The sequence below is a fragment of the Monodelphis domestica genome, chromosome 2 (genome assembly GCF_027887165.1).
Source record: "Monodelphis domestica isolate mMonDom1 chromosome 2, mMonDom1.pri, whole genome shotgun sequence".
NCBI classification, from domain to species: Eukaryota; Metazoa; Chordata; class Mammalia; order Didelphimorphia; family Didelphidae; genus Monodelphis; species Monodelphis domestica.
Window position 1 is genome coordinate 457,697,437 of NC_077228.1, and position 27,584 is coordinate 457,725,020.

Below are 27,584 nucleotides of genomic sequence, written 5' to 3' on the forward strand. Positions count from 1 at the left end.
TCAAGTTCTGCCAGGTGTGGGTTGAGATAGAGATGAATGTTCTCGAGGATGTGAAGGGGCAGGAAGGACTTCTCAGCCACTGGTGGGTGTGGGAGACAACGTCATCTTGAATAAATTCATTGTTCGTGGGCTTTGAGAATGACGTAGGTGAGTGAGAGGAAAATACTGATTCCTTAGCAATGAACTTATTTGTATTTAATTATACTGGAAACTGCTTTAGGAGTAGAACTTTTAATGATTATATGAGGAGAAAAAGTAACCTATTCACCAGTAAACGACTCACTAAGAATTTATGGGTGCACATATGTACACAATCACATACTCTATATATGTAGACATGCCAGTAGGTTTCAGATTTATTAGTTGATAATTCAGGAGAAGCGGAGAGTTTTACAGTGAATATAGGCATGTGTTCAAATGTAGTAAGATAGCTACCAAATTTTTGTTAGTGTTCCATTCCAATAGCCTTTCCCATCTTTTACTTTTCCCCTACTCTTCCTAGTATTTCCCTTTTTTCTCCCACAAGGAACTAGAAACTATGTTAAAGGTAAGATAGGGATGGATAAGGGACCTTTGGGCAACTGCTCTGGAAAAGTTCACTCATTAAAGCCAAAAGCAAATTTGGGGAATCAAGAGTCTAATCAGTTCATATATTTAAAACAAACAAACAAGCAAAAAAAAAACAATGCCAGCTTATTCATTGCCAGATTTTCTTATCTGATTGAAGTTACTTTGAAAATTTCTAATGAAAAGTGATTTTGGGTCAGTTACTAGTCTAGGATTGTAAACTGTTGGGTTCCCCACTTTTATTCAATAGGTACACTGTCTCCGTTTTGTTTGTTTGTTTGTTTGTTTGGTTTTTGTGGAGAATCAAAGGAAGGGATGTTAGTCTCTGGATGAATTTTTTGAGAGTTTACAGATTGGAGAGATGTTTAATGATGTGCTGAAGTTAAAGGTCCTAAGTGAACAATTTCAAGATTAGGAAGGGATATCTGCAAGAAGGAAAAGTTAATCTTAAATTAACACAACTTTTTTTTTTTTATCATTCAGATATTATGTTGTAGGAAATGGTATTTTATGGGAGATGGAGTTAGGGAAAGTGCTCTTAAAAGTATAATAAGATTAACTTTTTCTAATTCAGATAGAAATTCTTTAAATAAAAACAATATTTACCTGAACAGTCTTTAGGAGAGGTTGGCAGTGATGATGATTCATGGGACTTTATTTTGTAGCTCTTTATCATGACATTTTATTACACATAAACACTCTCAGTCCTTTTTCTATATAAATGAGTAATAAAGATCAAGTTTTCTTGTATGGGGAGTGTTTTGAACTAGTTTTGAAAAAAAATTCAGGAAGCTTCTGCTGAAATGGGTATTTATGTAATACAAATATACAATAACACAGACTGTTAAAGGCAAATAAGAAATTAGATTAGATAGTAAATTAGTTTTTTGGATGATTATGTCTTTCAGATTTTTCATTGACTTGTGCTTTTAAGTAATATAGAAAGTCCACTAATTTTTATATTATGAAAGATTATAAAGTAATGAAATTAAAAATAGATTAGATTAGTTTGAATTTAATTGATATTACATATTAGAAGAACAGCTAATGTTGAACAATAGGATTTTTCATTTATGTAGTATATGTAATTTAGAGGATAATAGGTTTAGAAGTAGAAGGGACTTTAGAGGTAATCTAGTCTAACCCTTTCATTTTACAGATGAGGAACTTCAGTACAGAGAGGTTAAGTGACTTATCAAGAAAGCTAACAGAAGAATGTGGCTTTTTTTCCCCTCCAGCCAAGTGGACCCAGCTTCACTGGAATACTATAAAAAAGAAAATGAAGAAGAAAATCTGTTAGCAAATGTTACTTCATTAAGAAATGAATTGAACAGAACAGAATGGAGTTTGCAGAATTTAGGAGAAGAGCTTTCTATGTGAGTGATAATTTCAAGAATTGTGTGTTATGCCTAAATTTATTGTCCAGGAATATTAAACTTTTTGAATATTTTTTCTTCCCAATTTAGGAAAAAATAGAAATATTTGAAAAGCATCCAAATAAAGAGAAAATTACAGCATGGAATCAAATAATTTTAGATCCAGAAATTCCTTAGAGATGATATTTTTCCTTATAGATGAGAAAACTAAGATTTGGACATGTGGAGTCCTCATCATATCTCCCTTGAACTATTCTGATAGCCTTCTAATTGGTCTCTCAGCCTCCATGTTTTCTCCTTTTCAATCTATCCTTCATATAGTTGCTTAATAATCTTCCTAAGACTAATATGACCATGAAATTCCTCTACTTAAAAACAAAACAATCTCTTTAGTCAACTTTCATTGTAAGATGTAAACTTTGTAACCTGGCATTTAAGGCCATTTATAATCTGGCTCTAGTCTAGTTTTTTGAACTATTTTCCCATTTCTCTTAAAATATTCTATCATGAATAATATGGAAATAGGTTTTGAACAATGACACATGTATAACCCAATGGAATTGCTTATCAGCTGGGGGGGGAGGGAAAAATCATGAGTCATGTAACCACGGAAAAATATTCTAAAATATTCTTTGTTTCATCCAAACTAGGCTGTGAGGTGTTCCCTTTACAAATTAATCTGTCTTCTGTGTCCATGCCCAAACTATTTTCTCAGTTCTGCCTTTTGGAATCCCTATCACATTAGGCACCTCCTCTTTTCTTTGTAGCTTTCCTGGATCTCTGAAACTCCAAGTATTGTCCCTTTAAACTTTCTGCATCAATCTCCAAACATCCCCTCTTGCCTTTTCCTTTCCACATGCTTTGACAGAATCTGTTCTTAAATAAATATTAAAATTATGATCTAAAGTTTTAAAGCAGGTGTTTTAATACTCCAGGAGGCAAATCTCAGCTGTTGTGTAACAAGGAGGTTGAGTGACTTACCTGTGGTCACACAGAGAAGTAAGCTTTGGACACCAGTGTTGCCTTCTAACTGTTATGCAGTACTATCTCTATTTCAACAGACTTATTACTGTTATTTGGATCCTCAGCAACATGAATATACATTCTAAAAAATACTTAGGGTTTAGTATTTCAAAACAAATTTTAATTTTTAAAAAGATCTAGTTTCAATAAGAAAAACAATAACTTCATTATGTGAATCTAACATTTCCTTTTGTTTTCCATTTATGTTTCTGTAAACTTGAGAGCTTTTTTCATATTTTTATTTAAGGATTAGATGAATATTTTTTCTTTTTCTTCCTACTAATAGTCCAGCTGACAATTCTGAGAGTAGCATCCATCTAACAAGGTTTGAGAGACTCTCAGTGGATGATCTTGTTCAACCTCTCTACTCTGGACCTGGACCTCATAAAACTGTTGGTAAAATAACTTACAGCAATAGTGATCTCCAAAGAAAATCAAGAGACAAGGTTATTATTATTTTTAGCATTTTTGAATAAAACATTTCTTCTTGGAATTTGTTATGGTTTTTCTAAAGAGACTGTCATTATCTATGAGAATTTAGGTTTGGGTACATAGATACTCCAATGCTTGTTATTTTCTTACCAAAAAACATCTATTTTAGTGAAGTTAGTAATAGTTTCTAACTTCTGTACACTGTTAATGAATTTCTCTTGTATAGGCATAGTTTTATTTGCAGAACTAAATTTTAGCTTCAACAGGGCATGAACCTTATCATCTCTTTCCTTGTTTTCCAACTCCACTCTTCTTTACTTCCTCATTGTCTAGACCTTGTGATGCTGGGTGCTTAGGTTTTGAGTTTAGATTTTGCTGACAGTTATCAGGAGTAATCTTTCTTACTAGCAAACCCTATTATTACTTCATTTACTATCCTTAGGCTTCAGAAATTATTGGACTCTAATGGCTTACTTTTTCTTCATAATTTTTTCAATTCTGAGAACAACAGTGGACAATTTTGTTTTTTAAGGAATGTATGTGACTATAGTATAATGAAGAGATTCAAAGAAGGAGGTGGAAGTAACTTTGTTCACCACTTTAATTCCTATTTATGCTATGAAGGATCATAGGATTTAAGACAAGAAGTCACATTAGAGATGAAATCTAGTTTAATGCTCTCAATTTACGTATAAGGAAACGAAAGCACCAGAAGTCAAGTAGTTTAGCCAAGGTTGCACACAGGTAGTGAGGAGCACCAATAGCCATATCTAGTATTCTTTTCTAGTATCCTGTGTGCTTCAGGAAACTCTTAAATACTCTCCTAGTTAAATACCTTTCCTAGCTCATATTTATTTATTTGTTAATGTAATTTGAAAAAACCAAATCCACCCACACCAACTTCATCTTCTGACCTAGTTGTAAATGAATGGTTAAGACTCATTAACAAAACTGTTGTTAATATTTATTTTTCATTTAAAATATATAATACCTTTGATTTTTTAAAGTAAGATGATTCAAAATACATGACTCTCTTTCTTACTCTAGTCTTATGTTGCATCTTCTGTCACTAACCCAAGTGTGGATCAGGAAAATAGAGGCCTTCGGGAGAAACTGAATAAACTTCGGCAACATAATGCTTCTTTGATCTCTCAGAATCATGCCTTAATGAACAAAATAGAATCTCTTAATTTTGAGCTGACACAATCAAGAACAAAAGTATGTATCTTAAAATGGGAGTGCTTATGATTAGGGCAAAAGGTAACTAATCCTTTTTACATTTGCTGATTAAAGGAAAATATTATTCCCGTGTTTAGCTTAGTGTTGCTTGCTTCTTGATCAATTTTATTTATAGCAATTATACCAATTAGAGCATTTTAGAGTAGTACAACTGTTGGCATCATATACTCTTGGGAAATGGAAAGTGGATTCCCTTCCTTTGTATGTATTTCCACTCCATGATCTCTCCCTACACAATTGGAGATCTTTGAAGTCTTAAGATTACTGGTAAGTAAATATGACCTTCAAGTCAAGGAGAGGGGGGCAGGGTTATTTCTTTTGTTACTTAAGTCATTGAAGAAAAGGAATTGGTGGTTACCCTAAAACTTAGTGAATTTATAAGTTTTATAATCCATCTGGAAGGTGGGGCAGGGAGGTCTGGATCTCTGACCTAGCTCATACTCATTTTACAGATAAGGAAACCAAGGCTTAGAGAGGCTAAATATGTTTTGTATTTCAGATCTGTGTTCTTGAAGCTACTCAGTCACAGAATTTTAGCATCCCAATTTTGGAAGAACAAATTATAAATTTGGAAGCAGAGGTTTCAGCCCAAGATCAAGTTTTGAGGTAGAAAAGAAATACACTCTATATTTTTATCTTTCTTAAAAGTATGGGCATGTTCAACCTTGTTTTTTCTAGTTTATTCTTAATGGTCAGTGGCATTCAGTTTTCTTAGAAATAGTACCCAGTGTTCACTGAATCTAATCTTAAGAGTCTTCCTTTCCCTTTTGCTGTACTTTGTATGTGTGATATATATTTGTATCTTGTGCCACTTCATTAAAATAAATACATATCTAATAATTAGAGACATATGATATATATATATATTTAATTCTATATCTTATTTTTGCCACATTTTATGCCATCATATAATGGATAACACTAATCTTCAAAGATTCTACCTCCCATTCATTCCCCTACCCTATGGCAAAAAAAAAAATTCCACAAATGAGGAGATGTCCTGAGACTTCTCATTCTTCATATCTTGCCCCAATCCTGCTGAATTCTCCAATATAGAGGAACAATAGACTAAGAACAAAAAGAGATCAGATTAATAGAATTTGAAGAAGTAGGGAGGCATCTGGGTGAGTTGACTTGTGAGCTATAGAAATTAGAAAAACCTATGTGCATGAAGTTCAGTAAACATTTACTAAGTATGCTAATATTAAAAAAGTAAAACATTTCATGATGGGGAGCCTGTATAGTCTGCAGATTTAAAAAAATCAATAGCTCCACTTTTGTGTCTTGAGAGCTTGGAAGTTTATATAAAATAATGAAAATATATGTGGTAACTTAAAAGGCTTCTGGACTGCTATCCCTGTTGTTCATCTCTTAGCTTCCTATTAAATACTTGGTTTAACAAACCTCTTAAACAAAAGGTGGGAACCTCTACCTTTTTGGAAGCAAATTAGTTATAATTCTGAATAGATTTTTTTTTCTTCTTAAGTTTACTGTCATTATGGTTTTCATTTGTGTTAGGGGTAGTGGGAAGGTAGTTTAAATATTTTCTTATTTTTTGATGGAAATTGAGGAAAGAGATATTTCGTGTTCATTTGGAAAAAGACTTTTTTCCCTGTAACCCAAGATGAAACTGTGGGTGTCTTGTAGAGAAAGTTGAGAGAGGATGTAAAATTAGCAGTAGTTGAAAACAGTTCTTTGTTCTCCAGGTTCTCCATAATTCAAATTAGTGGTGAAGAGTTAATACCTTCCACAAAGAGTTAATTGAATACTATTAGTCACATATGACAGAATTCTGTAATTGAGCTAAAAAGAAATGAAACCTGTTTCATAGTTTATATATTCTGTCAAAAGTTTTAGCCAGCCAATTTTCTTATCCATTTTATAACAATAGTCAGTTCTTCGTGGGTAGGTTGAGAGCTAGGTGCTTAAAACACAATATCATAGATTTTAATGTGGAAGGGACCTCAGAAATGATGTAGTTTATGTCTCCAATTTTATGGAAGAGACTGAGACCCAGAGAGGCTAATGGACTTGCCCTAAGGTACATAGGTTATTAGTTGATTGCAGAGGTGGGATTTGAACTTGAGTCTTATACCTCCAAACCACTGCTATTTCAAACACTATAAACGCTATATTTCTCTTCCTAATAAAAGAATAAAAGACAGGTAATCACATATAATGATAATTTATCAAAAGTTGTTTAAGCTCCTTCATAATTCTAAATTACCACTGTGTCTTTGCTGCTTTCATTCCTTTATTCAGTCAGCAGATAATCATTGAACCTACTATATACCTCAGACTTTGTTAAGAGACAAGGAAGACCAGTATAGGGTCTTTGATCTCAGCCAACTTGTCCTCTCTCTCTCTCTAGGGGTCAGGATGATTATTTACCAAGGGGGCACTGGGTAGGATGTCTATTTTACTGTTCCAGAACCTGTGTTCAGACTGGGGGCTGGATAGTAGAGAACATGAGAGTGAATGAAGCTGAACTGGATAGGTAGTATTTGCTCCTGCTGTCATTTCTCTTACCAGCCATCCCATTCTGATTCACATAATAAACTATTTCCTAATATATGAATAAGCACCAAAATCTGGCTAATGAACACAGGAAAGGCTAGGAAGCAAATTCCCAAGCATCCAAACCTTACTCTGGCTAATATTTAGTCCCAGAGTACAAGGTATGGCTAATATTTAGTCCCAGAGTATAAGTTTTTGATCCTGAGTACCTTGTACTTATTTGGCATTAATAACTGCCTGTCGAATTAAAGTAATAGCTAGGATTGATACAGTGCTCCACAATTTGCAAAACACCTTACAAATATCTCATTTTATCCTCACAATAACCCCAGGAGATATGTGCTATTACTATCTCCATTTTATAGATCAGGAGACTAAGGGTTACATGAATTGCCCAGATCACACAGCCTAATAAGTGCTTGAGTTTGCATTTAAACCAAGGTCTTCCTGATTACAGATCCAGTGCTCTATCTATAGTACTACCTATCTGTCTTAAAACAATTTGTTATGGGTTGAATTAAATAGATATTAAGCTTATGAAAATATTATCTAAACTTTATTTTCTGTGCTGGACGTCAAACTTTTGTAAAGTTTAAACATACTTGTGAAACTCAAACACAACAGCCTTAAACTGAATATAGTCCTGTATCTGTTTATAAATATTACTGGTACAATCACAGATCTGAACAAAAATATTAATATATTACTATTTTCAAAATATATAGATTCTTTTGTATTGAATAAAATGTAAACTCATTAAAATTTATTAAGTTTTTTGTTGTGCATTTTCCTAATCACTGCATTCTAATACAACTACTATCATGGAGTCATTAAAGTTTCATGGAATCATTACCATATTATTTCTCATTTAAAATACTTATTAATGAATTGAATTAATGAATTGAAGTCAAGGGACACTTACTAACTTTGAGTAATCAATAAGAAAATAGGTTAATTTGAAAGATAACCGTTTTAGATTCTTCTCTGCAATGTTTTTGGAGACAACTTTATAATTTCCATTTAAGTGAATGTATATAAAATATCGGAATTCTAAAATAATTCATCTTTGACTTATCTTAAAATTTAATCCTCATTTCTTTTCATAGGGAAGCAGAAGATAAATTAGAACAGAGCCAGAAAACAGTGATTGAAAAGGAACAAAGTTTACAGAAGACTAAAGAGGAATGTTCAAAACTGAAATTGGACTTGCTTGAACAGAACAAACAAGGAAAGAGGTATTTTTAAGATGAAATCATTTTTAGTTCTGAAAAATGTAAAGGAATGCCGTATCTATATATTCTTATAATTAAGTCACTAAGAAATGAGTAATTGAATTTGGAATTCTGAAATCAACTGATTCAAAATATTTTAATGAGAATTCTTTAATGTCAGCAGTTTTGTTTTGTTTTTACATTTGAAAATGTCATCTTTGTGTTTTATTTGAAATTAATCTCGTGGCATGCCTTAAATAAAATAAAAAAATACTGTAAAATTAAAAATAATAATTTTAGTTTTATATCTGATTTGTGGTGATGCTAGAAAAAAAGAAAAAAGTTTTTAGAATATAAATTTATGTGGTACTAAGGCTGCTAATTAATTTTTCAGCTCCTAATCTCTTCTGCTTTAGCCCATTCTTTATACCAGAGGTGTCTAACACCTGGGCCATATTCAGCTCATAACATTCTCTAGTGTAACACAAATTAAATTAAAATGTAATTAGTAAATATTTAACAAAATAAAGAAAAATAGAATAGATAATAACATAAATAATGTTACATATTAAAACTAAGTCATATGAGCATTATGGAAATATGTATTGCATAAAAGTACTAATATAACCTATATCAGATTATTTACCACCTCGGGGAGTAGGAGGAGTGAGAAAATCTGAATCCTAAAATGTCAGAAAACAATTGTCAAAAATTATTTCTATGTGAAGCTGAAAAAACAAATAAGCCACTAAGTCAATATTCAATGTGCTGGGATCCTTATAGTCCCATTTCTTTTTGAATTTGATATCATTGCTCTATTCGATTGCCAAAGTGATTCTCCTAAAGCAGTCAATAAACATTTATTAAATACCTACAATGGGACAGGGCCTATGAGAATACAAAGAAAGACAAAAGAGTTCCTTCTTTCAGGGACCTAACAGTCTAATGGAGAAGACAATAGGTAAATAATGATGTACAAATTATGTGTGTGTGTATAAAATTAGAATTATTGACTGAGGGAAGGGACTAGCATTAAAAGACATTAGGAAAGACCAGAGTATCTTGTTTGAGAAACAGAAAAGAGGCCAATATCACTGGATTTGAAGGGTCTGAGGGAGGCAAGTGAAGGGGGAAGGGACACATTACAAAGGGTTTTGAATACCAAATTTTGTATTTGATCTTGATGGTGTTAGCCACTAGAGTTTATGGAATAGAAAAGGTTGGTGATGTGGTTAGATCTGTGATCAATTTGACAGCCAAATGGAGAATGGATTGGAATGGAAAGAGACTTATAGCAGGCAGACCAATTAGCAGGCTATATAGTGGTCCTACTATCAAACAATGAAGTCCTCCATTACCTTACCAGGTAGTAATAGTATCAGAGGAGAGAAAAGGATATATATATATAAATAAATAAATAAATATATGTATATGTGTATATATATGTGTGTGTGTGTGTGTGTGTGTGTGTGTGTGTGTGTGTGTGTATACATATATACACACACATATATATATATAAAAGAAATGTTAGTAAATTGACAGACCTTGGCAGCAGATAGATTATTGGGGGTGGGGAGTGGAATAGGAGAGAATGAATATAGTCAAACATGATACCTAGATTGTGAGCTAGGATGACTGTAAGGATGGTAGGACCCTTAATAATTGAGAAGTTAGGAAGAAGGAAGAGTCTGAGGGAAAGTCTAATGATTTCTAGTTTTGGATATATTGACTATGAGATGATGATGAGACATCCAGTTCAAGATGTCCAGTAGGCAAATAGAGGTGTGGGACTGGAGGTCAGTAGAGAGATTAGGGCTGGATTGGCAAATTTGAGAATTATCAGCATAGAGAGGACAAGTAAATCCATGGGAACTGATGAGATCACTAAGTGAAGTATAGAGAGAGAATAAAAGAGGATCCATTAATAAGCCCTGTGGGACACCCACAGTTATTGAACGTGGCTTGGATGAAGACCCAACAAAAGAACCTGAGAAAGGGTGATCACAAAACTATGTGATCCAAACTAGGAGGAGAACTGAGAAAGTGATGTCCTAAAAACCTAGAGAGAAGAGAGTGTTAAGGAGAAGAAGCTGATAGTGTCAGAAAGCTTGAGAGAGGTCAAGAAGGCTGAAGATTAAGAAGCCTTTCTATTTGGCAAGTTAGATAGAGGTGATTGGGAATTTTGGGAAGAGCTATTTTAGTAGAATAATGAGGTTGAAAACCAGATTGGAAAATGTGAGAAAAAAAGAAGTAAAGATATTAATTGTAGTTGGTTTTCTCCAGAAGTTTAGCTATGAAAGAAAAAGATATAGGACAATAGCCTAGCAGAGATGGATGGATCAAAATGAAGAGTTTTTGAGAATGGGGGAAACATGAGCATATTTGTTAGGGAATAGGGAAGCATCCAGTAGACTGGGAGAGACTGAAGATAAATGAGAAAGCAGGGATGACATTAGGGGTAATCTGGAGAAGAAAGAATAGAATGGAATCATTTATGCATGTAGAGGGGTTAGCTTTGGCAAAGATAAGGAAAGGAATATTCTCTTCCAGTGAGGTTAGAGGTCATGACACAAGACAGTCTGGATGAGAAGGGAAGAAAAGGAAGCTCTCATTACATGAACTCAATTTTTTCAGTGACATAAGAGGCAAGGTTCTCATAAGAGAGTGTGAGCAGGAAAAACTATGGGAGGTTTAAGGAGTGAAAAGATATGGAAAAGCCTTTGTGTTGAATGACATAGTGAGACATTTGGGAAATGTGTCAAAGGATTCCCTTACTGTAGTGAGAACCTAGTCTCATGAGATTATAACATAAATTTGTAGAAGATTCAGTCTGCACAGTTTCATAATTTTTTTCCAGCTTTGTTCAGCAGTATGTGTATAAGAGCAAAGGCAGTGAATGTTTACAGTAATCTAGGACTGATGTTTGGCAGAGCAAGATTTGGCTGTTAGATAAGATGTCAAGGGACTAGAGAGAAGAAGACAATATAGAATTGAAGAATTGAAGTGATTGAGCAAGGGGGTCAAGACAGGGAAGGGAAGAGAACATGGCCCATGAAGGAATGATGGTCTGGGAAAGAAAAAAAGAGTTGAGGGCCTGGGATTCACATTGAGGATGAAGAACAGGGTTTGGGGTTGCAAAGAAGAGAAAGAGGGAAGATATCAATAGATTATAATCTGGCCCCAGTTTGTCTCTGTGTCTTCTTATTCATTAATCCTTTTCATGCACTCTTATCCACCCAAACTGACCTTCTCCCTGCTTCCATATAGGTGCTTTTGCATTTTACCCCTTTGCTTGGAATACATTTCTTCCTTCCCTCTTCCTCTTATCCTTAATTTCCTTTAAAACAGCTTACAGGCCAATAGGAGACTTTTCCTGAATCTTCCATATACTAGTTCATTCTCTGCCAGAAAATAGCTTTCATCTGTTTTGTATATGTCTACATAATGTATATTGCTGGGGGCCATCAGTCCACGATGCCTTGACGGAGTCACGCGTAGTAGCCAGGGAGACCACAGAGTGGTCCTTGGCGAGATGTGACTGCCCACTCTATCCCCCTTGCATGACTTCTTTCATCAATGCCCCTTACCTAGGAATTGACATGATTATTATTACCCCTAGTCTCAAAAGGAATAATTCAAGAGCAAAACACATGTACCCTTATTCCCCAAAACATCACCAAAAGATCAGACCCTCAAACCCAATCCCAAAAGACTATCATGGGTTAACTTTTATTTAGGTGCATAATTCCCAGTGAAACCGAAGCTACAGACCAAGCCCAAAACTTTCTCATGAAACCAGCACACAAATCAATCATAGAGGCCCATACAATAGGTACAGGTACAGTACAGGTACACTAAGCTTCAATATGCCTCAGTGACTCAATTACATAAATCAGTAACTCAAACTCCCTAGTAAGCCACCTGTGACGAAATCATTTATTGAAGTAAACATTTAGGGATATAAAACTCCTTAGCATTGCTTTTGTTACATCCCACACATTTTGGTATCTTTAATAAAGTTATTGCTTATGTAATTTGTTCTTTGACCCATCCATTCTTTAGTATTAAGTAATTTAGTTTCTAATATTTGATCTGTGCTTTAAAAGCCCCTTATTGAATGTAATTTTTAATATGTTATAGCTAAAATGCACTTAATATTTCTATTTTTCTGCATTTGTGAGTTTTTTTTGTGCCTAATAAGTGATTAGTTTTTGTGAAGGTGACATTTACATCTGAGAATAGGTATACTTCCTTTTTCCATTCAGTATTCTGTAGATGTCTATCATATCTAGCTTTTCTAAACTCTTCAACTCCTTAACTTCTTGTTTATTTTATGCATGGTCTGGGTTTGGGTTTTAAGATTTTTAATGCCATAGTATTTGATGAATATATTTTCTGTATTGATAATTAACTCTTTATCTGTACTTTTAAGCAAATATAGTTTCCCTGATTATCTCTTTTAATTACATCTATTTTTGTTTTTGCTTTGTCTGAGATCATGATTACCACTCTGCCTCTCTTGTGTTAGCTAAAGCATAATGGATTCTGCCCTTGTCCCTTACTTTTTAATTCAGTGTTTAGATTTCATCTTCAAATGTGCTTCTTGTAAACAACAATATCTTAATCTGGAACTTCTCTTTTACTACCGTTGCTCTTTATGACCCGATTATCATTATTATTATTATTATTTGCTTATTCTTTCAGCCTGTTTCTTGCCTATTCTAGGCTCTGTTCACTTCTAGGGTTGGAAACAGGGGAACATCTGGCCTGAGTTTCTATTCTTTTATGTCTTTTACTGTTTTCATAGCTCATTCTGGGGGTCCTGCAAATTATCAGTGATTCCAAAGTGGTGTGATATGAGAAGAGGACTGTTCGTTGCCTTCTTAGTCTACATTTTGCAAATTGAGTCTGTTGGCTTGTGTGTGATTGAGCATAGACTGTTGCTAGATTCAGCTACTATTAGTCAGCTTAGAGATTCTACAGTTTCAGAGCAACTGAACTGTTGCCTCCTCTGGTTTTTGTCTTTTTCTGGCTATTCCACTGCATGCTTATGTGACAGGCTAAAGGTTAGAACTGATTTTCCACCCTGCTCCTGGGCTTAGCCATAAAACATTTCTAGAATTTGTTCTGTGCTCAGTACTTAGACTTAACTAAGGCTCTGCACATTCTTCCTCTCTATACTGTGTCTGTTACCTAGAATGGGTAATGGTACTTAGCAGATAGCATTTATTCTTGCACTCAGCACTAGCTCATGAGTCCCCTAGACTGACTTTCTGCCCTTTGTAATTCCTGTTCTAGCATGCTGTTTTGGCTTCCTTTAGCTAGAATGCTACCCACCACTGCCATCTTGTCACCATCTACTCTTAGCTTGGAAATATGACTCACTGTGACTTTTCCTAAGCTTGGATTGGACATATCATTGGTTTGGAAATGTAACTATGACTTTTTCTTGGTTTGCCTATTTAGAATTTGGTCTGGCATGTTTTCTAGGTTGTTGTGAGGAAAGTATGCTGGGGAGCTAAAGCAGAAATGCTACTTCTCCACCATTTTGACCCTGCCTTTGAAATATAGCTTTATTATGCCTGTACCTTTCCCCAGAATAATTTTTTTAAAACCCTTACTTTCTGCCTTGGAATCAATACTATGTATTGTGTATGTACTTTGTATTGATTCCAATGCAGAAGAATGATAAGGGCTAGGCAATGCGGGTTAAGTGACTTGCCCAGAGTTGCACAGCTAGGAAGTGGTCACACTTGAACTTTGGACCTTCTCTCAATCCACTGAACCACCTACCTGCTCCCCCCTCCCAATAATTTGTTTATTTTAATAATTTCATTGTTGAGAGCTTCCTATCTGTCTTGAGCCAACCTTCTTTGTAGACTTAGGCCACGAGTTTCCATCTAATCTTTTCCCAAATCCTTTTCAGTCTTATTTCTAAAATCTTAGGTATATGTCAAAAGATTATTCCTTAATGTCCTTTTTAATCACAAATTTGAATATAAGAGTGATAACTTTCCTCTGCGATTTCCCTTATATGTAACCAATATAGAACTTGAGCCTTTGGTTCCTCAATCAGAATTAGTAGCATTTTCTCTTTGTACCACTTCCATTTTTTAAAGGATGAAATTATCATTGGGACTCTTAACAGTTTTTTGCTACCCATGAATACTATATTGGGCCTTTGTGTCAAGTTTATGATCTTATTCCTAACTTCTCATATCTCTATTCAGGTGCTCTGTTGATATTGTAATAACAGTATCAATTCTTTCTTTGTCTTTCCTTTTTCTTCAAAAACAGTTTTATGTTCCTTTGCAGAGTGTAGGAAATTATAAGCATGGAATACTGCATTTCATGTCAGACTTTTTTAGTTTGTTAACTAATTTTGCTTTCTGGGTATAGGAGGAGAGAAAAAATATTGGGGAAAGTATGTATATAAACAAAAATCAATACACTTCTGCAAAAATATTTTTGTTTTTAGAAAGTCAGTCCTTTATTGTATCTTTATGTAAAAGTTCAAGTGTTCTAATGTTTGTAATCAATACATATAACTAAGAGGTAAGTTGACATCAGGGACTTTTTTCGAAAAGTAAGTTTCATAGTATTTCTAGGTTCAGTATACATTCAGACCTTTGCTATACAGCTACTCTATTTACCATACCTATTCATACTGCGGAGTCAAAAAAGAAGCTTAAATTATATTTAGTATATTATTATAGTAACATGACTAATACAGAAATATGTTTTTCATGACCTCGCATCACTTGCTTTCTCAACAGATGGGAGAGGGTTGGGAGGGAGGAAGAGAATTTGGAACTCACATTTTTTAAAAGAATGTTAAAAATAATTTTTAAAGTATATTATTATGTTATAAGAAATGATGAGGGAGATGGTTTAAGAAAAACCTATATAAATTGATGCTGAGTTAATCAGGCAGAACCAAGAGATCATTGTACACAGAAATAACAACGTTGTTTAATGATGATCAACTGTGAAAGATTTAGCTATTCTGATCAATATAGTAATCTAAGACAATTATCAATACAGTAATCTAAGACAATTCCAAAGGACTCATGATGAAAAATGTCATCTCTAGAAAGAGATCGAATGAACCCATTTTCCCTTTTATTATATTATTATTTTATTTATTTTTATTTTTATTTTATATTATTATTTATTTATTTATTACATTTATTTATTTTAAACCCTTACTCTCCATCTTAGAATCAATACTGGAAGGGCTAGGCAGTAGGTAAAGTGACTTGTCTAGGGTCACACAACTAGGAAATGTTTGAGGCTTGATTTTAACCCAGGACCTCCCATCTCTAAGCCTGGCTCTCAATCCACTGGGCCACCTAGCTACCCCTTTTTACTTTAAAAACATTTTATTTTCTTCCAATTACATGTAAAAACAATCTCTAACTTTCATTTTTAAAAAAGTTTTTGAGTTCCAAATTCTTTACCTCCTTCCCGTCCTCTCACTTCCTTGTCTTTCCTTACTATCTTATCTTGTCCTGCCTGAGATGATAAGCAAACTTATACTGATTTTACATGTGTAATCATATAAGACATTTTTCTATATTAGTTATTTTGTGCAGGAGATCTCAGACTAAAAAGAAAGAAAATGTAATAATTTAAACTTTTATCAGAGAACTGATGAATTTTTGAGTGCAAATTGAAGTATAATTCTTTTTCTTGCTTTTTTTTTTGCAACATGACTAATAAGGAAATACATTTTGCATGATATCACATGTATAACTGATGTATTGCTTGCCTACTCAGTGGGTGAGGGAGGGGCAGGAGGAAGGAGAGAATTTGGAATTCAAAGAATTGCTTAATATAATACATTTAAAAAATTTCAAACAATTAAAGACTCTAGAATGTGAAATAACAAATTATATTCAATATTGTGTAACAGATCTAATCAAAGAGATGTAATAACTATGAAAGAAAGTTTGAGAAATAACCATTGAACAGCCCACATGTATTTATATAGTATATGAACCTGGCTTGTTTGATAAACCCTCTAATTCAAAATTGTATAGATTGGGAAGAAATGAATCAGTTGAGGGACTATCCATCTTGATATGGTGTACGGGTATATCCTTAGTTCACTAAGGTGGTAATATTTTATTTATTCATTTTTTTAAATCCTTACTTTACATCTTAGAATCAGTACTGTGTTTTAGTTTTAAGAGAATGGTAAAAGCTCGGCAATGAAGGTTAAGTGACTTGCCCAGGGTCACACAACTAGGAAGTATCTGAGGTCAGAATTGAGCCCAGGACTCTCCTGTTTTTGGGCCAGGCTCTCAATCCACTGTGCCACCTAGTTGTCCCCAAGGCGATAATATTTTAAAGAATGATTTCCATTGAAATGAAAAAGTTTTACTTTCCTAAACACTTAAACTTAGATTATTTGGGGGAAATTTCCTTATCTAGAACACTTTCCTATAAATTAGCTATTATTATTATTATTATTAGCTATTATTTGTTTACCTTTTATGCAGAAGTTCAAATGTTATAATGCTTGTTCTAATTGAATAACTAAAAAACAAGCTGAAACCAGGGACTTTTTCAGGGAAGTAAGTTCCAAGGTATACTGCTTCTCAGATTACACACTGTACATGGTATTGATAGTAGAATTAGCATAGTTCAAAAATAACACCATCCCTGGAATTGGAGATATGTATTTAAATCTCAACTCAGATGCTTTTAGTTTGTGTAACATTGGGCAAGTCTCTTAATATCCCCAACCTCCAGTTTTCTCATCCATAAAAAATGAGAAGTTTGAACTAAATGGCCTCAGAGGGACCTTTCCAGAATATAATAATATTAAAGTGTTGGGTTGTTTTGTTTTGTTTTTAGCAATTGATAAAGAATAATCATTTTGCATTTGATTTAATTAGTTTTTGTACATTTGAATTCTGAAATTGTTATTAATTTTAATCATGATCATCTTTGCCATTTAATTTGATATTGTAAATTTAAAAATTTTAATTAAGTTGAAAACATTTTCATGGGCTATTAAATTGTAAAGCAAAGTTTTATTGTTTAGTGGTTTGTCAATTTATGACATTTTGAAAAGTTGTCTTATTCAAATATTTAATGCTCTTTAACCCTTTAACCATGGCCAAATATTTATATTGTAGAGTTGAACAACAAAGAAATGAAGCAATGCATAATGCTGAAGGATTGAGCAAAGCTTTCAAACAGTATAAAGAAAAAGTAGCAGAAAAGTTGGAAAGGGTAAGAGATAATATAGATTCTGGGGGCCTTTTATCATTATTGTCCAAACTAAAATTACAACATTATGGTAAACTAAATGTCATCAATATCGGAGGACGTATTTGGCATGAAAAAACAATGATTACGACAAATTATTTTTAAGTCTGAAGAGAAGTTGTAACATACTCTTGAAAATATAATAAACTTTTGAGTTTCCTCCAGGAATGTTTCTTGATCTGTTTGCTTTTGGTAAATATTTGCTGAATGACTGAATATAGACAATTTTCACTTAACTTTGACTCCCTTGGACAGGCCACTCTGGCTTCCAGCCCCTAGGGATCTTCTGCTCTTGGCACTGAGGTTGAGCTTAGGCTTCTGGTTGGGAGAGGCACACCCTGAAGCTGCTCTGGCTTGCTGCAGGACTGCAGGACCAAGGAGGTGGCAAGGCCCCATGGAGGCCCACTGAATGTCCACTTGGGTTAATCGAGTACTGACTATACTTCTGGTTGTAATTTTAACATCATTAGTATGTAAATTATAAGAAAGAGACAGAAATGACTGGGCTAGAAGCTACCTGTTATGGAGAGAAAGTAGTGGTAGGCTCATATAATACTTATCCTTTGTCATTAGATTGGCGAGAGAGACATCGGTATCATCCTTTTAGGATTCTATTTATCCTGCTCAATCTTGCTCTTTCTTTTCTAGCTCTTTCCCATTTTTTTCTCTTTTCTCTTTCCATCTTTCCCTAGTCTTCATTTCATTCTCTTTTCTTTCCTCCTTTATAACTTTTCTCCTCCTTTTTACCCTCATTCATATTCTGAATGGCTTCAAGAGACATATATATATATGTTAAAAAAAATTAGCAGATTGACTGATGATAAAATGTAGACTTCTCATTAATTATACTAATTCCACTTAGATTAAGCACTTTTTCTTAAACCTTCTAAAACCTTCTGTTTTAGATTTGATACTATGTATTGGTTCCAAAGTAGAAAATTGGTAAGGACTAGGCAATTGGGGTTAAGCAACTTGTCTAGAGTCACACAGCTAGGAAGTGTTTGAAGTAAAATTTGAACCCAGGACCTCCTATATCTCCAGGCCTAGCTCTCTATCTAAGGAGCCACCTAGCTGCCCCCACATTAAGTACTTTTCAAAGAATCTAGAGTCAATTATAGGAAGTTAAATAAACAAAAACTAGTTCCCTGTTGTGGAATAAGTTAGAGAATTCTTTCCCATAGAAATAGGAGTCTGCAATACATAAATTTATACTTGTCTATGACATTTCCTTATTTTATCACCATAAGCTTTTAAAAAAAAATTTTTTTAAGCAACCATGTATTTAATTAACTCCTAGGTGCTTCCACATCTTCTCCTTTTAGTCTCTTCTTAACCCTTTACAATCTGACTTCTGACATTTTTATTTTACCAAAGATGGTGAATTTGAGGTGGATCTTGAAATATTGGGTAGGACCTTACAAAGTAGAGTTGGATATAGGGATAAGCTAGAAGCACAGTGGGTAGAATACTAGATATGTAGTCCAGAAGACCTCACAGTTTAGATCTGGCCTCAGCCACTTGTAAGCTGTTTAACATTGAACAAGTTACTTAATCTCTGACTACCTTTATTTCTTCAACTGTAAAATGTGGAGTATAATAGCATCTCTCTCCCAGGATTATTATGAAGATAAAATGAGATATTTGTAGATCATTTTGGAAACATTAAAGCACTGTTATTATTATTCCTAAGCAGTAAGACCAGAAGGGGAAGGGGGCTTTGAATGACAAGATAAGGACTTTGTTTTTGAGCAAAACATTGCTTTGCTTTTGAGCAGAGTGACAAAACCAGATCTTTTTATAAAGGGAGACTTATATCATAGTAGTATGGAAAATAGGTTAGAGAAGGAAGGTATTGAAGACCCAAAGACCAATTAGGGGACTATTGAAATAGGAGGGAAAGCAAAATTGTTCAATTCAGTAGATATTTATTACGTGCTTACCATGGCACTAAGTCCTGAGGATACAAAGACAGGCCAAAAAAAGCCAAATAAAAACCCAGTCCCAATTGTGAAGTGATGAATGCCTGCACCAGGATGATGGCAGAGACAGGAGAGAAAAAGATATAAAAGAGATGATGTGAAGGTAGGAATGGGAGATGAGACAGAGTGAGGAGTTGAAGACCTCTTACTTGCATACCTAGATGGTTGGAAGGATAGGAAAGTTAGGAACCTGAGAGGAAAGATAATGAATTCAGTGTTATTTAGTAAGATGTCTACAAGACATCCTGGTTTCTCTGCCAAACAAAGAGGATAGATCATAAAAAAGTCAGGGTAACAATATCTAATAGTAAATTGGTATCCAAGATAAGTAATGAGATACTGTATAAGATTCCTTTGTTGAATTGAAGTCACCAGGTCTACATGATCCACATCCCAAGATAATGAAAATGCTATCTATCATGACCAAACCACTCTAAATGGTCTTTAAAAGAAAATAGAGGATGGAAGAGGTACTGTAGTTTTAGGGAAGGGCAAACGTTTGGATTTTCAAAAAAGGAGGGAGAATGGAATCTATGAACTATAGAAATTGATACCTACACAATTCTAAAATGTATTATTAAAAAGGATGGTTGGTGCAGGGTAGGTAGCACAGTGGATAAATAAATAGAGTGCCAGGCCTGGAGACAGAAGGTCTTAGGTTCAAATCTGGCCTCAGACGCTTCCTAACTGTATGACCCTGGGCAAGTCACTTAACCCCAATTACCTAACCCTTATTGTTCTTCTGCCTTGGAACCAATATTTATCAATTCTAAGAAAGAAAGGAAGGGTTAAAAAAAAAGCTGGTTAATGAATATCTAGCAAATTAAGTAGTGATCACATAAAGCATGCATGACTTTATCAATAAAAGATGCCTCCTCTTAAATACTAAAGATCATACCTTAAAAAATGAGAAGAGAACCAGATCCTGTTTCTTTCACAGCTATGGCTAAGGAGAATTTTTAGCCAAACAAGGAATAAATATGATCATGAAAGATAAAATATTTCATTTACATGAAATTCAAAAACTCTTGTAGCAACAAAATCAATGCAAGTAGCATAAAAAGGGAAGTTATTAACTATAGGGGAACACATTTATATTAGATATTTTTTAATTAGTCTCATATTGAAGGTTTTTTGGGAAATAATACAAATCTCTTAGTCCTGAAACCATACCACAATGGATAAATGGCCAAGGAATAGGAATAGTTCTCAAAAGAAAAATTACAGATTATTAAGTCATATGAAAGATTGTTCCAAATCATTAATAAGAAAATGTAAATAGGAACAACTGAAGTTTGATCTTAGTCCCACTTAATGCCATTTGACTTTGTGTTGTCTGACACTGGTATCAGAATCTTAGAATATATTGCTTATATGTTAAATTGTCAAAGATGATAAAAGATAGAAGTAGTCAGTATTAGAGAGGTTGCAGAAATACAAGTGCACAGTTATATTACATTGTTGCTAGAGCTGTGGATTGATTTGACCATTTTGGACAGCAAGCTAGAATTATGCCAAGCTATAATAATAATAATGCATTTAATAGCATTTAAATGTTTACATGCTTTACAAATATTATCTCATTTGAGTCTCACAACAACCCCAGGAGATGGGTACTATTATTATCCCCATTTTGCAGATGAGGAAACTGAGGCAAATAGGTTAAGTGACTTGCCCAGGATCTCATAGCTCATAAGTTTCTGAGTCATATTTGAACTTGGCTGTTTCTGATCTAAGCCAGAGCTCTGTCCAGTTTGCCACCTAGCTACCAGTAACTGAAGTATTCATACACTTTGACCCAGAGATCACACTGTTAGACATAAAAATCTAAATAGTAAAAAACAGAGTTTCACATATATACCAAAATAATTTATAGTAGAACTTTCTTTTGTAGTAGCAAAGAATTGAAAATAGATATCTCTCAATTGAGGAATGACAGATTGTGATACACATACATAATAAAATATTATTGTACCATAATAAATGATGAATTCAGAGAAGCATTAGGTAGATTTATGTAATCTGATAAAGAATGAAGTTGGCAGAACCCAGAAAACAATATACACAATAACTACAACAATACAAATGAAAAGAGCAAAAAATTCCAAACTACAAAACACATGCAATTATAACTTCCTTTGGCCCCTAAAAAGAGATGAGAAAACAAACCTCCCTCCTTTTGCAAAATGGGGGAGCTATCAGTACAGAATATTGACTATATTGTTAGACTTGGTTAATAAAATGGTTAGTTTTGCTGACCTATTTGTTTTTTAAAATTCTTGATTTGTTGGGTAGGGAAAGGAAGAAATTTAGAAATGAATATGTGGGGCCACAAGATGCCCTAATGAATAGAGAGCCAGGCCTAAAGACAGGAGATTCTGGGTTCAAATGTGGCCTTAGATACTTGTTAGCTGTGTGACCTTGAGCAAGCCACTCAGCCCCCATTGCCTACCTCTTATCACTCTTCTGCTTTAGAACCCATACTTATTATTGATTCCAAGAGAGAAGCTAAAGGTCAAAAAAAAAATGAATGTGATATGAAAGGAATATGTTAAATAGACATTAGAAATGAAATAAAGACCATCCTATCTAACTAACTTTGCTTCCCTTATTGACACAGTTATTAGACAAGCAGAGCAGAAGAATGCTTTAGATGTAATTTATTGAGAATTCGGCAAAACATGTTAACAAAATGGAGAGATGTGGGGCTAGATGAAATCCTGATTGGGTAGATTCAAAACTAGTGAATGGCTTAAACCCAAAGAATAGTCATTTCATGTGTTAACATCTACTTGGTAAATGATCTCCAGTAAAATACCTTAGGAACCTGTGTTTGTTGGTCCTATACTTATATAACATGTTTATCAATGATTTAATTAAAAGTATAGATGGCATTTTTATTATGGATTATCCATAATGTAGAGAGAATGCTATCACATTAGATATCAGAAGGGATTCAGAATCTTGACAGGCAGGATCAATGGGTCAGCTTCCTGATTTGTAGACAATTCTTTTGCTACAGGTCAAATATAAAAGATTTAACATTATGTCTAGGTTCAAAAAATCATCTCCACAAATGCAAGATCAGAAAGGCATGGCTAGAAAAATAGTTTGAAAAAGATCCAGGAATTTCAGTGGACTTTTGAGCTCAATATGTCAAAGTGTGATATAGCAACTAAAATGTTACTGTGACCTTAGCTAGCAGTAAGTGAAGCAATGTCTAGAACTAAGGTGGTGACCATTTTACTTTTGCTTAAGGTTAGATTACATCTGTAGTATTCTCCTTTGTTCTAAGCAGCACATTTCAGGGAAAAGATCAATTAGCTAGAGAAGAGGTCAACCAGAATGATGATATTGCTAGAACTGGTTGAGGAAACTAGGACCAAACTCACCAAATCTGATCCTTGATTGTTAGAACATACCTTCAGATACTTGAAAATAACTATGTCTCCCCTGAGCCCTTTCCTTTGTATATAACATTCCTAGTTCCCTCAACTAATCCTACTTCTACCGTTGTGGTGCTATGGAAGAAAAAGAATTATAAAAATTAAATTCGCTTATAATGAGTATAGGATAATTAACTTTCTTCCCTCAATACAGAGGGGGAAATGAGCAAATAATGTAAAACAGAATACCTAATTATGTGGTATAGTCAAAGTGCTTTATCAGTTCAGAGAGGAAAGATTTTTGAGGGCTAGAGTCATCAGAGAAGGTTTCAAGTTGCAACTGGGACTATCAGTCAGAACATCAGTAAACATTAAGTGCTAACTGCTAAGGCATTAAGGATATAAAGATAAAATGGGACAGTTCCTGCTCTCAAGGAGCTTACATTCTGTTGGATGAAACAATATGTACACATAAAAGTATATACTGAATGAAGTAGCCTTGGGAGGAATGGCACTAGAAATTGAGAGGAGCAAGAGAGGCTTCTTGTAGAAGATAATGCTTAAGCTGAGTCATAAAAGAAGAGATTCTCTTTGGTAAAGGTGAGATAGGATTTGGTTAAGACATGAATGGAGATGGGAGAATTAATTGTGATTTACTCCTAGGATGGTGAGCAAACTGGTCTAAATAGTGCAGCTAGGAGGGCATGTATTGGGTAGTCATCAGGTTGGTTATTGGCAAATTATGAAGGGAACTGAAAACCAGACAGGGCAATTTAGACTTTTATGTAATAGGCAATGGAGAACTGTGGAAGGTTTTTGAACAGAGGAATGACATGAAGGACATGATGCATTTAAGGGAAAAGTCATATGGGCAATGAGGTGGTGAAGAGGATTGATAGAGTGCCAGGCCTGGAGCTGGGATGATTCATCTCCCTGATTTCAGTTCTGATCTCAGACACTACCTATGTGACAGTGGGCAAGTCACTTAAATTTTTTTTTTTTATCAGTTTGCCCATCTGTAAAATGAGCTGGAGAAGGAAATGGCAAAGCACTTTAGTATCTTTGCCAAGATAACTCCAAATGGGGTTGTGGAAAGTTGGAAACAACTAAACAACAGCAATGATAATGTAGGAAGAATTGGAGGAGGCAAGGATTTGGAGGCAAGGGTCGAGCTATGACAAGATTATAATCCAGACATGAAGGAACAAAGGCCTTTTTGATAGTGTCATTCAAAATGGAGAGGAAGTAGTGGGTGCAAGAGACAATTTGAAGGAAGGTTGTGTGGTTTGTACCTTCTGTTGATGATTATCTCAAATTTATTCTGAATATAGCTTTTTGTCCATAGTTGTTTGTATGTTATCTCCTGCTATTAGGCTATGATCCCCAAAAGCAAGGAATATGTTTTATAAAACTTCCTTTGTATTCCCAGGGCCCAGCACAGTGCTTGGCGCCTAGTAGGAATTTCATAAATGTTTATTGACTGACTTACTAGAACTTGGTGATTACTTATAGAGATATTGAGAGAAATGAGTCAAAGGTGACTTCAAAGTTTTTTAGCATGAATAAATGGGAAAATGATGGTATCATTGACAATGTCTTATTTTGGTGGACACTCAGAACACCCCAGGCTTCTTGAAACAGATTATTACCTAAGCTGTGACTGAGATCTTTAAAGCATGCCACAATTTTAACATAAGTGTTTTCATTTTAACTTACCATTTCTCAGGTTCAAGCTGAAGAAGCACTATTAGAGAAAAATCTAGTCAACTGTGAAAAAGAAAATAAAAGGCTCCAGGAAAAATGTGTTATGTACAGGGGGGAACTGGAATCCATGAAAGAAAAGCTGAGGTATGCTGTGAGCCTGTGATGGGCACAAGGGGGTTCTGTGATGGGAAAGCAAAGAAAGCCCTGTGCACAAAATAAAGGTGGCTTTAATTCATTAAAGAATGGCAAATTTCCCAGCATTTTACTATATGTAAATAAAAAATTTTCAAGAATAAAGATGGATGAAATAAAAGTAAAATAATTTGTTAGCACAGATTAATGTATATTGACAAAAATTTAGAATTTTCTTTATTACATATTTAGAAAAAGACTAGAAATACTTTTGTACTTAGATTTTTAACTGTTTCAGTATAGAGAGGAAAATTTTTATTGAAATTATGTCAGTTGACCAATTGGCTAAATTGTGTTTTGTATTTATTTCTGACTTAAAAACAAAAACCCCACAGTATCCAAGTAATTCCACTAAGGAACTTGGTCTCTATAAACAATTTCCCCCTCAACACTTAGCTGTCATTATGCCAGAATTAAAGCTTGTTAAAAATAAGATATTTATATAGATTAGCTAGTGAAAGAAGGTTGTAATCATAGTGTTTTATTAGTTAGCATACTTTATACACATTTACATTTTTCTGTTACAAATACCTATATGTTATGAAGTTGTTTTATTTAATTTCAGATGCTAGCTTAACGTGTTGATAACTTTTTAATATCTGCTTGTTTTTTGCTTATAGGACTGGATTGTCATAATAATTTGAAGTAAAAATAATCTGTGTTGCTCAATAAAACTATTAGCTTGTATATAAGTATCAGATTTCTGTTTGTGATCCCTTGTACATTTTAGAGAGTATGAATTCTCATTCCCTTTTTTGAATCAAGTTCTTTAATAATCATTTGAACATTATCTGATGTAAAAAGTGTTTTATAGTTGAGAACAGTAATCTGTAGTTTTCCCTCTGGTGCTTTGATTCTTAGCATGGGAAATTAAAATATCCTTTGTGTTCCAAAAAATGTGTTGCAGTCAGTTTTCCTGGCCTGCACTTTAAAATAAAAACAAGATCATTAAAATAGTAGGTTGTTTAATTATACCAAGTAATTATATAATTAAATTTTAAAATATTTTTATTATTTTAAAAAGTTAAGGATGGTGCTAAGTATTGTTATAGAAAAAGAGAACATCCTCATCCTGAGTTCTGTTTTTCCTGTTGTTGTTTTTCTTCATAGGGAATTAAAGGATGAAAATAATAATGGAAAAGAAAGAATAAGGGGTATGATTTTGAAAAACTCTGAGATCATGTCACAACTAAGTGAGTCTAAACAAAACATCCTAAAGTTAGAGAGTGCATTAGAGGACAAAGAAGAAATTCTTAGAGAAAAACTTGCTCTAGTGAATGAGAACAGAGAATTAAAAGCTCTTATTGCAAAACAAAATGAGCGACTCATTTTGTGTCAGAGAGAAATTGAAGATTCAAGGCAAGAACTAAGCAGTTTGGAGATAATTATTTCCCAGTTGCCAGTAAGTGTGTTTGAAAATATAGCATATATCGATCTAGATTTTTGTAAAAATAGAAAAAAAATTCTCTTTGGGTGTTATATAAGAAACTTTTTTTGTTTTGTATTGTGTTTCCTTTGCTTAGTTGATCTCTTTTTCCTTCCTTCCTTCCTTCCTTCCTTCCTTCCTTCCTTCCTTCCTTCCTTCCTTCCTTCCTTCCTTCCTTCCTTCCTTCCTTCCTTCCTTCCTTCCTTCCTTCCTTCCTTCCTTCCTTCCTTCCTTCCTTCCTTCCTTCCTTCCTTCCTTCCTTCCTTCCTTCCTTCCTTCCTTCCTTCTTTCCCTCCCTTATTTGCCTTCCCTCTCTCCCTCCCTTCCTTCCTTCCTTTGCTCCTTTCCTTCCCTTCCTTCTGTCTTATATAATTTCTAAGACAGAAGAGTGGTAAGGGCTAGGCAATTGGGGTTAAGGGACTTGCCCAGGGTCACACAGCTAGAAAGTATCTGAGGTAAAATTAGAACCCAAGCCCTCCCAACTCCAGGCCACTATCCATCCTGCTATCTAGCTGCCCTCTGATTCTTTTTCTGTCCTGTCCCCTTCTCTTGAATCTCTCAACTATTTATTCACCCACTCTTCTTTCTATCATGAAAAGATCTGTATCTTAACTTTTTCATTTCACCACATCTTAGCTGGTTTCATCACACCTCTCTACATCTGCTTTCTCACTTTAAGGTTGTTTGGGTGGTTTGTGAAGGGAGTATTAAGGGTAGAGAGAAATAAACTTTTAAACTTTACTAGTATCTGTGATTGCACAAAGAACAATTGTGGAGTTGGGAGGCTACTGTGAATAGTGATTTGTAATTGACTTCTACTTACCTAATTATATGCTCTTTGTAGAACAGGGGTAACAATTTCAATATAATTGTTTTTCCATATAATCCTACATATTTCATGTATCTTAAAGCATTACTCTGAAGTCTGTATATTCCATCTGACTACCAAAGGTCATGGTCCCCAAAAAGTGAAGAACCACTAAATAAAGAAGCACAGAATTTTAGAGCTAGAATGGATCCTAGAGATAATGGTTTTATTATTATAATAAATGCCAAGGAATTTGAGGTTACATAGATAATTGGTGGTAGAACTGGGTATGCCTGGCATATACCTGTCATCCCAACTCTCCTGGAAGCTGAGTCTGGTGGACCTCTGAAGCCAGGGCACTCTGAGCTGCAATAAATTAGGTCAACCATGGGTCAGCAGGAATATGGTATGGCTCCACCACAGGGACATGGAACAGGTCAGGGGT

General features: G+C 34.3%; 1 protein-coding gene across 9 annotated transcripts in view; it reads left to right on the plus strand.

Annotated features, from left to right (window-relative positions):
- CCDC18 (coiled-coil domain containing 18) overlaps positions 1 to 27,584 on the plus strand; it is a 120,050-nt gene that overhangs the window by 1,584 nt on the left and 90,882 nt on the right. For 8 of the 9 annotated variants that reach the window (XR_008916731.1, XR_008916732.1, XR_008916733.1 and 5 more), the window contains exons 2-9: positions 1,806 to 1,943; positions 3,253 to 3,412; positions 4,446 to 4,616; positions 5,137 to 5,243; positions 8,261 to 8,389; positions 17,512 to 17,608; positions 24,736 to 24,857; positions 26,016 to 26,307. Coding sequence is in view for 6 of the 9 variants with exons in the window: in XM_056819088.1 (XP_056675066.1) it covers positions 1,806 to 1,943; positions 3,253 to 3,412; positions 4,446 to 4,616; positions 5,137 to 5,243; positions 8,261 to 8,389; positions 17,512 to 17,608; positions 24,736 to 24,857; positions 26,016 to 26,307 (1,216 nt within the window). In the remaining 3 variants the exon portion in view is untranslated. Of the gene's footprint in view, positions 1 to 1,726; positions 1,944 to 3,252; positions 3,413 to 4,445; positions 4,617 to 5,136; positions 5,244 to 8,260; positions 8,390 to 17,511; positions 17,609 to 24,735; positions 24,858 to 26,015; positions 26,308 to 27,584 lie in introns of all 9 variants that reach the window. The other variant, XM_056819091.1, reaches the window with a different exon arrangement.